Raw genomic sequence first — 12,988 nt, 5'->3', positions numbered from 1 at the left:
TGCCCACACAACCCCGGGTCACAAAGCCTCCAGCCTCACAACAGCTCCAGTCTCCCCATCAGCCTGGTGTCTTCCCTCCACACAGAAAGCCCTTCCTCGCTGTGGGCCGCAAACTGCTCCTTGTTCCTCACGCCCTTCAAGTGCAGTCTCTTCTCAGACACAGGCTTGCGGCAAACGCCCTGGGATTAGGGTTGTGGCTGTCTGGTAGCTGTCCTTGGACTTGTTAACGGGCACCTGCAGCTACACTTCTGCCTCACTCACCTCAAGGCTGAAGTGTCTTCTGAGTGGAAAGCATGCCATTTACATGATTAGAGCCCTGAACAAAGAGATGGCCCACTGACTGGAGATTAGGCTGATGGCTGTATGCAGGTTTCTTCAGAACTAAGCTTGAATTTCCCAAAGCAGACACACAGGGAATCTAAAGATCAGGGAGCAGATGTTTCTGTTCAAATGCTATGCTGCTGGCAGAACTCCGGGTGTAAACAGACCTGCTCTGGGGCTGGAGAGATGGCTCAGCAGTTAAGAGCACATAGTGCTCTTGCAGAGAACCTGAGTTTGGTTACCAGCACCCACACTGGGTGGCTCACAGCCAACTCCAGACATGTCTGGACTTAAGAGCACCTGCACTTATGTGCAGATACCCACACAGACAAATACACATAGTTAAAAATAAAGCAAATCTTAAAATAAAAATAAAAAAAAACAAGAAATACTCCAAAATTTAGATTCTCACTTTTACTCCTAGCCTTTGATCCTAGCACTCAAGAGGCAGAGGCAGGCAGGATCTCCATAAGTTCAAGGCCAGTCTGGTCTACAGATTGAGTTCCAGGACAGCCAGGGCTACATAAAGAGACCCTGTCTCAAACAAACAAACAGACAAAAATATGGACATTTGATGATTCCAGATGACAAGATATGGAGGGGGAGCACACATTAGCCAGGTGACCTGGGGGATATGAAAATGTGTCGTATAAAGCTTGGAGCTCGCCTCAGTGAAGGTGGACCATCAAGTGGGAACAGAAGGCCAGAGAGTCAGAACTAGCAAGCTGTCGACATGCTCCGTGGGTGTCAGAGGGTTGAAGCTGGGGTACAGAAGAGAGGTGAGAGATGGGTCTTGGTCTGTGTGGGTCATCCTACACTTGGCTGATGTCTTATGCCCAAGGGCCTCCCCACTGTGAACCTCTCCTTCAAGATGGACAGAGCTATAAACAGCCTTTTGTATTTCTTTTATTTATTTGTTTGTTTGTTTATTGCTGCCAGTGCCCGCCAGCGGGCCGGGCCCACCAGCCTTTTGTATTTCTATGTAAATCTCAGGACTATGCTGTGGGATGTCTTTCTGTATGCTGTGAATATATGTTGTGTGAATATGTGATTGGTTGGTAAACAGAGCTACATTGGCCTATGGCAGGGCAGGATAGATCCAGGCGGGAAAATCTAAGAGAGATAGGAGGAGGAGGAGAAAGGAGAGGCAGAGAGATGCCATTCGACCATCCAGGGAGCAGCATGTAATGGCACACAGGTAACGCCACAGAACACGTGGTGACATATAGATTAATAGAAATGGGCTGAGTTTAGTTATAAGAGCTAGCTAGCAAGAAAATTGAGCCATAGGCCATGACCATGCAATTCACAACTGATGTAAGCCTCTGTGTGTTTACTTGGGTATGAGCAGCTGCAGGACCAGGCGGGACACAGGAAAACTTGCAGCTACAGGACTAGTTTTCCACATCCTGAGGGACTGCACTCCATCTGCAGACCACAGCAAAGCACATGAACCTCCAACAATAAAGCATCGAGAGGAGGGGGCCAGGGTGCATTAGGACTCTATCTGCTGTCCCCACTTCCAGGATGAGACCCACTGAATTCCCACATGCATGGCATCCTTAGGAGCCTGGCACAGGGACCTGAGGGCAAAGTTTAGTCCCCTGAAGGTCACCTGAAATGGCTATACACATCCTCACCAGGGCACTGATGAAACCTGACAAGCAATCAGCTAATTCTTGTTCTTTTTTTTTCCCTCCCCATTTTCCCTTTTTTAAAATAAGTATTTTCCTCAGACTGCAGAAAAGCATATTTACATGCAGACATTACAGACGATCTCATGTGCTTATCAAAGGCATTGCAGCCCTGCGGGGGAGTACCTATGGATGCGAAGAAGATGATGGCCAAGAAGTCACGGATAGGCTCGATGTAAGTCATGATTTCCTCTGTGACCATGTGCCCTTGAGAAGAGACCAGTGCTCCAGCCAGGAAGCAGCCAAGCTCCATAGAGACATCCAGCAGCTCTGTGACCTGGGGATGAGGAATCAGCTTCATTCAGAAACACATGGTACTGCCCAGGCTGATATACTTAAGGGTGCTCACAGCCTGACAATCCTCAACCCAACAGAAGAACCACAGTGGACAGCAACAAGGCCTAGTACCCAAGCACCACCCCAGAGATGCAGGTTCCTATATGCGGCCCCAGAAGGGCCCAGGAGTGGCCAGAGAGACCATACACCAAAGACTAACATTGGTTGAGCTAACCATACTTGGAGGGAAAAAAAAAATATTTTAAAGTCACTCATGTAGATCACTGTGCTATTTTATATTTTCCAACCTTTATTTTAGTTTTAAAGAATTTTTATTTTATGTGCACTGGTGTTTTGCCTGCATGTATGTCTATGTGAGGGTGTCAGATCCCCTGGAACTGTTACAGACAGCTGTGAGGTGCCATACCCAACACAAGACGCCACAGAGGTGCCAGAAGGAGCCAACAGTGAGGAGGCAGACACTCTGCACCAGGAAGGTGTCACTACTCCATGAAGGGACAGACAGATTTAGGGATGCTGGTGAGACTTATGCAGGCATGAAAAACGAAAGGCTAGACCTGAAAACTTATGAGGAAGTTGGAGAAATCGCAAATAAAACTACAATGATCCTGACACAGAACCAAATTTGGGCCAGAATGCTACTGGATGCTGTGGGATGTTCTGTATGGCAAATGTGTTGTTAATTAGTCAATAAATAAAACACTGATTGGCCATTGGCGAGGCAGGAAGTGTAGGCGGGACAAGGAGGAGAATAAAGCTGGGAAGTGGAAGGCTGAGTCGGAGAGACACTGCCAGCCACCACGATGACAAACAGCATATGAAGATGCCGGTAAGCCACGAGCCATGTGGCAAGGTATAGATTAATGGAAATGGATTAATTTAAGCTGTAAGAACAGTTAGCAAGAAGCCTGCCATGGCCATACAGTTTGTAACCAATATAAGTCTCTGTGTTTACTTGGTTGGGTCTGAGTGGCTGTGGGACTGGCAGGTGATAGAGATTTGTCCTGACTGTGGGCCAAGCAGGAAAACTCAAGCTACAAATGGCGTCCAACGTGGTGGCAAGAGTTTCCACCTAAAAACTGAGAAAAAAGATTCTAAAACGGGAGCTAAAAACAGCTTCCTAATTGTCTCTCTCAAATGAGCGGCAGCTGCCGGTTTGAGCTACTTGTGGGTTTCTGGTGTGCTCGCTTGACCTGCAGTTTGGCGGGAATGAGGCCTCTGCAAGTGGCACATTAAGCTGCGTGGTGGATTTAGCCTTTGCTGGTACAAAACAAAAAAAGAGGTTTCTGGTCTACACACTGCTTGGATAAAAGCATAGACCCACGATAGCTCCCAGAGCCGGTGGTAAACCACGGCCATGTTGGGAAGCTGAGGTGGTCGGAGCCAGCAGCCACAGCTGCTACAGTTTAAGGCAATAGATTCACAATAAGACAGATTCAGATGTAATAGTTTACAATGTGTGTAAAAGATACGTAGGCTTGAAAGAGACAAAAAAGGTGATATATAGAGTTATAGAAACACATAGTTTTAAAAAATAAAGTCTTTAAAGAGACAGTAAAATTAATATAAAAAATAAGCCACGTGAAGATGAATACTACACAGAGAATCTGGATTGTGTTGTCTTTGGGATTCTTAACTGCAGAGAGATATTTGATTGCAAAGGAAGCTGAGTTAAACCAATATGTATACTTTAAAGATACCTTGACTTCAAAATTTGGATATAAGGATATGTTGCTTTGGAAAAGAGTTTCTTTTGTTCCCACAGAAAGCCAAAGGCTATGGATTTGTTCCAGATTAAGATACATAAGGTTTGACCAGCCAAGACCCCCTGAAGGTCTCCAATGACACCATGACCCAGATGATCCAACATCCAGAATGGTTTGAAGGCATCTGGCTCAGACGATACAGCCTCACGGACTATTCCATAATCCTAAAATTTTCTTTGTTTCCCCATAAGATACAGCGCCCCCCTCCAGCAGGAAGTAGTAAGAGAAGCTACGCCCAAATTCCCAAATTATATGTAATTTTACTTTGTTAAGGTTAAAACCTTTCTTTTTGAAAAAAAAAGGGGGGGGAAGTGCTGTGGGATGTTCTGCATGGCAAATGTGTTGTTAATTAGTCAATAAATAAAACACTGATTGGCCATTGGCGAGGCAGGAAGTGTAGGCGGGACAAGGAGGAGAATAAAGCTGGGAAGTGGAAGGCTGAGTCGGAGAGACACTGCCAGCCACCACGATGACAAACAGCATATGAAGATGCCGGTAAGCCACGAGTCATGTGGCAAGGTATAGATTAATGGAAATGGATTAATTTAAGCTGTAAGAACAGTTAGCAAGAAGCCTGCCATGGCCATACAGTTTGTAACCAATATAAGTCTCTGTGTTTACTTGGTCGGGTCTGAGGCTGTGGGACTGGCAGGTGATAGAGATTTGTCCTGACTGTGGGCCAAGCAGGAAAACTCTAGTTACAACTGGATTACAAAATAGTGTGAGAGCAAGCATGGATTAAGATGCAAAGCAGTAGCAAATCAAAATAACACCCCCAACCCATGCATAAGCACACACACACACACACACACACACACTAGCAAAGACATATGTACATATCAATCCACTAGATATATACCCACACAAATATATACATACACTATCCACATGTATTTACAAAAGTGTACGTGTGCACATATACCTCATACAACAGGTACAAGAATGAATTTAAACATACAAATGCACAACACAGCTACTTGGATTCGGACAAAGCAATGGGCAAAGATTCTTTTCTACAGTTCACACCCCAGGTGTAGATCTAAACTGTAGATCTAAACGAGAAAAGTGGAGTGATGATGCTTGCAGAAGACACCACAGAACATCCTCACGAACCCAGATCTATACATCTATAGATCTATACATCACACGTCTATACAGAATATGGCAAGTGCTAACCAGAAAGAAAACGCTTATCGGAGTATATTGAAATTAAGAACCTCAGTTTATTAAAAATTGCCATTCAGAGCAAGCCAGGGGGCCAGAAAGACATTGGCAAGAATGGATGTGACACAGAACACTATGTCACCATATGGACAGAAGTGCTGGCACATTCTACCCGTGGACCTGAAGGCCCCAGGCTGGAAGGAGCCAGATGATAATAGCCATGTGGTGTCTGATCAAATTTAGATAAAAATGCCAGGAAGCAGCAGCAAGTCCACAGTGACGGACAATAGACCAGTGCTTATGGGGACGGGGTGAAGAGGGGAGAGTCATGGGGTGCTCTGCCACTCGTCAGTGGTGATAGCGGCACAGCAGTGTTAGCATGCTGGGAACCACCAAATCGCACAGGAAGACGTTTAAAATGGTGACGGTTATGCTAAATAAATTTCACAGCTGCTTTTTTAATGAGACAAAAAAAACTTACCAAGAGTTTGTTTTAAAGCCTACGAATGAATAAGAAAATTACCAATCCCATAGAGAAACAACCAGACCACATTAAGGTGCGCCCAGAGCGAATCCCAGGTGTTTTGAATCTCTTAAAAGGACAGCTGACTCCAGCAACCCCAAGGAAATGGGGATCAGAACCCATTGTATATGTGTACGCAAACCCATGAAACAGAAGAGCTAAGATTAAAGACAGACAGCAGCAGGTGTGCGGAGGGTGTGGAAGAACTAGCCCCCATCAATGTCCATGTCACAGATGAGACTTGGGGCAAACCGAGCAGCAGTGAAGGTAACCAGATGTGTATTCCAAGCCCAGCCATTCCACCTCCTCAGAAATGAAGTCCAGGAGCGAGAGCCTGGGGGACAGCAAACGGCCTCTCTCACACCACCCCTAACCAGAGCATCAGCGACAAGCACGGTACCCATGTCTGATGTGCAGAGGCCGGCACTCCCTGTCGCACCTAGAGCCTGATGGCAGATACCCAACCAACACTGCCGAGTGAACAGAGGGAGAAACCAGGTGCCCATGAAGATTCACTCTGGCTGCTACATCCCCGGGGAGGGCGGCATGGACCTCCACAGACATGACAACCTTGCTGGAGGTTACTAGCAAAAACAAACTACTCTGGAATAGATAAAGCAGGGGAAATTCTTAAATAAGTAACATTCTTGGATGAATTACAGTCATCATGAGCAGAAGTAAATGTTGTGCTTCCCCAAGGTTATAAAATAATGCCATACATAAAGAGTTTGCTAGTTTACTTCTTAACACTGAACCATTAAACTCAAGACAGACAGTTTGAAGTGTCCTGTCTAACCCAGTGGCTTGGCCGGGCTACCTGCCAGCCTTTCCCAACCCCTAGTACTCACTTCCTTCCTCAATTTCTGAAATTGCTATTTAATAAGTACTATACAAATGGATTCACTCAGTCATATACAGCCCTTGAAGAACCGCTTTCACTCTGCATGGCTCCTGGGCTTTGCACGGACTAGCGGTTTTACGGTAGGGCAGCAGATATACCCTAGTTTCTACTTATTTATTTAGTGTGTGTATGTTGACGGGTGTACACGTGCACTTATGGAGGCCAGAGGTCAACATCAGCTGCCTTATTCAATCACACTCCCTCTATCGTCTATTTTTTTAAAGATTTATTTATTTATTATGTATACAGAAGAGGGTGCCAGATCTCATTACAGATGATTGTGAGCCACTATGTGGGTGCTGGGAATTGAACTCAGGACCTCTGGAAGAGCAGTCGGTGCTCTTAACCTCTGAGCCATCTCTCCAACCCTCTCTTCTATTTTTTAAGTATTTATTTTTGGAGCTTACCTATCCAGCTAGACTGTGCAGCAAGCAAGCCCCAGGGATGCTTCTGTTCCTGCCCACAGCACCTTCACACTCATTGGATTACAGGAACTTGTCATTGCCAGGCTTTCGGGGTGGGTGTGGGGATCCACGCTCAGGGTCTCGAGCTTTCAAGGCAAACACTTTAACAACAGAACGGTCTCCCCAGCCTGATACACCACAGTTCCTTACCATTCACCTTGAAGGGCAATTGCACTGGATTTGGTTATCATAATCCAGAGTGTTATGGACATCCATGAGTTGGAGTGAACACACACCTTCATTTTTCCGGGATAAATGCTGAGGCATGGCTGCTGAACAGTACTACGGTGGAGGTGTGTGGGAACACCGCTGTTACTAGTTAGACTGTTTAGGACGTCTCTGGGCCTTTCCCCACTCTTAGGAGAAGTCTACTTTCTAACACAAGTCTGGTTGGTCTGTTTTTATCTCTTGTATTTTTAAAAATTACATCATTTCCCCTCCTTTTCCTCCCTCTAAATTCTCTTACACCCCTCTTTCAAACACATACATGGATCTGTATTTAAAATCCCCTTTATGGCCACAGAAGTCATACCGCTAACCAGCTCATCCTCACCAGAAAGAATAAAAAGTGCTTTTAACTTGATCCGCTATTTTGAATGCAAAGCTGTGTGAAGCTTAAGACAGTAAATGTGCTTATGTGCCTTTTCATGAACACATATCTGTTTTTAAAAATGCAAACCCTGTCTGGAAATACAAAATAAATGCAGCACTCACAGATCATATTTTCACAAAGTGCCTGGTAACGATCAGATAGGCTCAGCCGTGGCGGGATAAACCGCGTCTGGAGCAAACACTCCTAACCTGAATGTTTTAGCCACTTCTCCAGTGAGAAGGTGGAGTCATCACAGGCTTCGGTGAGATCGGCTGCACACAGGGCCATATACCCCACAGATACTGGAGGATTACCGTCAACATGAGAAAGATGAACGCGGACACTCCTAGGATGAGGATTTCCTTGTTCCCTTTGCTTTCCACATGCAGCTTCCGGTAATACGGTCCTATGAGGTAAGTCTTTATGATGAGACATAAGAGAAAAACAGCAGCCAGCGAGAAGAGAATCTGTCCAATCAGAAAGAGTATCCGCAGTGCTTCCATGACAACGCTGGGGAGAAGAGAGAGATGGCATTCACCTCCAAAAGTATTTCTTTAAAGTCCATAAATAATCTTTTTTTTTTTTTTTTTTTTTTTTGGTTTTTTTGAGACAGGGTTTCCCTGTGTAGCTTTGCGCCTCTCCTGGAACTCACTTGGTAGCCCAGGCTGGCCTCGAACTCACAGAGATCCGCCTGGCTCTGCCTCCTGAGTACTGGGATTAAAGGCGTGCGCCACCACCACCCGGCCCATAAATAATCTTTTAACATTTTACAAAATAAATGACTGGGCCGGGCGGTGGTGGCGCACGCCTTTAATCCCAGCACTCGGGAGGCAGAGCCAGGCGGATCTCTGTGAGTTCGAGGCCAGCCTGGGCTACCAAGTGAGTTCCAGGAAAGGCGCAAAGCTACACAGAGAAACCCTGTCTCGAAAAACCAAAAAAAAAAAAAAAAAAATGACTGAATCATACACATTTTCTATTTTTAAATGCTAAAATAAAATCTCTATATTACATTAATTTAGAAAAGTAAGTCACGTGACTCAAATGTGGGTTGTCTTGGGATCTCTGCTTTGGAGTAAATGAGTTTTTGAGGATGTAGGAGTTTCTACAAGGACTGGGGAGGTGCCAGTGGGTGAGAGCATTTGCTCCACAAACATGAAGGCCTCAGCTCAAATAACGAGCACCATTAAAAAAAAGGCCAGGTGTGGTGGTGCACACTTTTAACCCCAGCACTCAGGAAGCAGAGGCAGGCAGATCTCTGGGAGTTCAAGGCTAGCCTGGTCTACATAGCAAATTCTAGGCAAGCCAAAGCTACATAGTAAGATTCTGTCTCAAACAACAACCAAAAAGAGCTGGGTGTGGCCACGTGTATGCTCATAACCCCTGTGCCGTGGGGGTCAGAAATGGCGGAGAGCTGGGTCTTGCTGGTGCCAGCTTAGCTCCAGATTCATTGAGAGGCCTTGCCTCAAGGGAACGAGACAGAGTCATAAAGCAGGACACCTGATAGCTTCTGCTACATGAACACCCCTCCCCATATGCAAGTACACTGCACACACACACACACACCATAACATACATTCATGTATACCACACACCCATATACCATACACAGATGCACACCACACATTCACATGTATACACACACATGCATACCCAGTGTGGGACTGTGCTAATCTTCCAGTCCAGGGGCTGGTGTACAACAACAAAGCCAGAGTCACCTCGTTGGTGCCACCATAGCCTGTGCTCAGAGACATATGTAACATGAGTTAGGGCACCACCCTGGGGAAGGTACTGTGTAGCTTTTGTTTTGTTTTGTTTTTCGAGACAGGGTTTCTCTATGTAACAGTCCTAGCTGTCCAGGAAACTCTCTCTGTAGCCCAGGCTGGCCTCAAACTCAGAGATCAGAGATCCGCCTGCCTCTGCCTCCCGAGTGCTGGGGTAAAGGTGTGCGCCACCACCGCCTGGCCTTGTGTAGCATTTTTATGAACAAATGACCGTAAGTCAAACAAGCAAACACGGTGTACAGACACTTACCTGGACGACGTGCTCGCTCCCGCCTGTATGAGCGTGGGCATGACGGCGATGAACAGCCCCAACTGCACATCCTGCATCACCAGCATGCCAAGCAGCACTGTGCTGTAATCAATGTCGCCTGCTGGGGAAACAGCTACTCAGAACAGAGGCTCAGAGACTCAAGGGCACCCGTCAAAACCCAGGCCCCGGGCGACTGCGGTACATGCCTGTCAACCCGAATCCAACCTCCAGAACCCACGGCAATGTGGAAGAGGAGCTGACTCCACAAGCGTGCCACGCACATGATCACAGACACGCACAATAGTAAAATTAAAAGAAAAAAAAATCACGGGACTTGACATATTTTCAAAATAATTCAAATAACCTTCATAATTTAAATAAAAACGACTTTAAAATCTCTTTGGAGCAGCAGGTGGGGCACACTTGTAGTCCTAACTACTGCAAGGCTGAGGCAGAAGGACCCTTTAGCACAAGAGTTTGGGGCCATCCTGAGCAATAGAACAATGTCTATCTCGAGACCAACTTCAACCTTTAAAATCAATGTTTGCTCTCAAAGAAATTTTTTTATTAGTTTTGCTTGAGTTGGGATGGGCGGGTTTCACTGTGTGGCCCAGGCTGGCTCTTAGGCTCAAGTAATCCTCCTGCCTCAGTCTGTCAAGTAGCTGGAACTACATGTGTACACCATTGCCCATAAAACATTTTATAAAGAAAATCACCAAAATAGTTTATTTCTATTGCTAGTAACATACTTATGGCAAAATGCCATAATCAAAAGACACTGTGGCAGACAAGATGGCGTGCTTGGAAAATGGAAATATGAGCTGCCTTTACCCCCAGCCCCTAACAAGCCAGTCTCGGTCCTTCTGGTGACAGGTTCCACATTCTGCATACCACTAGAGCAAACCCCCACTCCCCCCCCCCCCCGCATGTTCTCCCACAGAAAGGGACTCCTCCTAAACACACAGTAAAGCAGAACTGCGGATTGCATTTCCACCCTGGCGGTCACCTTGTGTTCTTACAGGCCATTGCAAAACCCTGTGTGTGCATGGAGAAAAGCAGAGCGCCACGTGACGTGCAGTGGCGTCTGCTGCCAGCTTCCAAGCGGTTGCTGGTGTCACAAGCCCTCCCCTCTCTGAAGAGCCATCACAGGCCACACTCGGGTTTATCATTCAGATGTCTCTTTAGGGGGCAAGTGTAAAAGGTCTCATCTCCAGACTTTACATTGTATCAACACAGACATGTTCTGCATCTCTGTTTCTCCTCTACTCCTGAGATTAGCTCACATCGGTTTCGTAGCATGCCGACGATTATGCTACCGATGGCATTATCTGTTCTATTACTGAATACTTGCGTTATTAGTCATTTTTTTGGTTATTGAAAGTAATTACAAGACCTTTTAAAGGCATATAACTAGAAAGAGAATTTTCTGTTTTGAAATCATTCTCCAAAGAGGTTAGGCCCACGTACAGTCCCACTGAGAGTGCAGGAGCTCCTGAGACCCGACATTCGGTCAGTGCTAGTTCATGTCAACCAAGGCTGAAGCAGGAAGACTGAGGCTGCAGGCAGCCTGGGCTACACTTGGAAATGTCGTCTCAAAACAAAACAAAACAAGATCAGAACAGCATCTCCTCCTCCACTCAGAAGTAGAAAGGGGAAATGGCATCACGGGGGTACTGGCTTGTCTCTCCAGGGTGCTCACAAGAAGCAGAATCTTCATAATTATTCACTCAGGCATCTTCTCCCCCAGGTATACTTTGCTGATCTTCCCGTGGGTAATTATTCACATGGACTTAAAGAAGTTCCTGCTATGAGCCTGATGACGGTTTACATTGTTGTCAAGTTGACAGGACCTAGAACCACTGAGAGACAAGCTGCTGGGACACTCGTGAGGAAACTATTTGGATTAGGTTAGCCTCTCCGCATGCCTGTGAAGGATTTTCCTCATTAGGTGGAGGCAGGAACGACCCCAGATGTGGGCAGAGCCGTTTCTCTGGTTGGGTCCTACACTGAACAGGGCAGAGGGGACTGAGCAGCACCCCTGCACCTCCTTCCTCACTGCAGACACCGTGCAACCAGCCACGTCACGCTGCTGACGCCTGGACTCCCCCGAAACTGTGAGCCAAGAGAATCCCTGCCCTGCCTGAGGTGCTTTGTCAGGGTTATTTTTACCATAACAACAGGGAGGGTAACTAAAACTCCGTACTTTATGGAGTAAGCAAAAGTCTTCCCCTGGCCTATGCTCATTTATTTAGTTATTTAGTTATTTTTTGGTTTTTTGAGACAGGGTTTCTCTGTGTCCTGGAACTCACCTGTAGACCAGGTTGGCATCAAACTCAGAGAGATCTGCCTGCCTCTGCCTCCCAAGTGCTGGGATTAAAGTCATGCATCACCATGCCCAGCCTATGTTTATGTTTTTAAAGCCTTTAAAAAAAGCCCTAAGTTTACTGTGCTCACAGCTATCAGTGTTTTCTTTGGGGTCAGCATTTTATTTTAGGGTTGGACACTGAGGTCATGGGATAGCCCTCTTTCCTTCAGTAGTTCTCAAGCTCTGCTCCCTGCACTGCTGCTGACCCATGTGGAGCTCACAGAGGTCAGGGGGGGGCTCTGGCTTCTCTCTTTCCAACAGGGCAGCTATTCTCATCAGTTCCTCCCAGTTCCTCCCAGTCCCTAACAGCACCTGGGTTGCCTGTTCAGTCCCACACGTGCTTGTGGCAAGGCTCCACTACCTTGTCACAGCCACAGAAAGCCCTGTTATCTGGAGGGCTCTTCACTCAATATATTTTTTTAATTTATTTATGTGTGTGAGTGGTTTGCCTGTGCCCTGGGAAGCCAGAAGAGGTCACTGGACCCCCTGGAATCGAAGCTAAAGAGACGGTTGTGAGCTGCTGTGTGGGTGCTGAGAACCGAATCCCAGTCCTCTGCTAGAACAGCAAACGCTCTTACCCACTGAACCATCTCTCAGCCTCTCCTCACTCAAATCCTCAAGAGCCATTCCTGGCCTCTTGGCCTCTAATGAATCTGAAGTTCCTTTTGCCAACTCCCATGAAAACACTGGCAGGTTTCTTTATTAGAACAGCTGAGCTTATAAATTCAAGGAGAAATAACATCTTATAGATCAGGCCTTTTTAACCCATGAACACAGACAAATTCCCTGACTAACTCTTGAGTAATACTGCAGTATGATTTTTCCCTCTCAAGGGTAACAACACACACCTTTTGAGAGATTTATCCCCAA

General features: G+C 46.3%; 1 protein-coding gene across 2 annotated transcripts in view; it reads right to left on the bottom strand.

Annotated features, from left to right (window-relative positions):
* Positions 1–12,988, bottom strand: part of Tmco3 (transmembrane and coiled-coil domains 3) — a 34,868-nt gene that overhangs the window by 5,151 nt on the left and 16,729 nt on the right. The window contains exons 7-9 of one of the 2 annotated variants that reach the window (XM_059244411.1): positions 9,754–9,874; positions 8,037–8,232; positions 2,142–2,292 (exon numbers count right to left, since the gene is read on the bottom strand). In XM_059244411.1, coding sequence (XP_059100394.1) covers positions 2,142–2,292; positions 8,037–8,232; positions 9,754–9,874 — 468 coding nt within the window. The remainder of the gene's footprint in view (positions 1–2,141; positions 2,293–8,036; positions 8,233–9,753; positions 9,875–12,988) is intronic. The other variant, XM_059244412.1, reaches the window with a different exon arrangement.

The sequence above is a fragment of the Peromyscus eremicus genome, chromosome 17, assembly GCF_949786415.1.
Source record: "Peromyscus eremicus chromosome 17, PerEre_H2_v1, whole genome shotgun sequence".
Taxonomy (NCBI): Eukaryota; Metazoa; Chordata; class Mammalia; order Rodentia; family Cricetidae; genus Peromyscus; species Peromyscus eremicus.
This window is presented reverse-complemented; position numbering and strand designations above follow the sequence as displayed.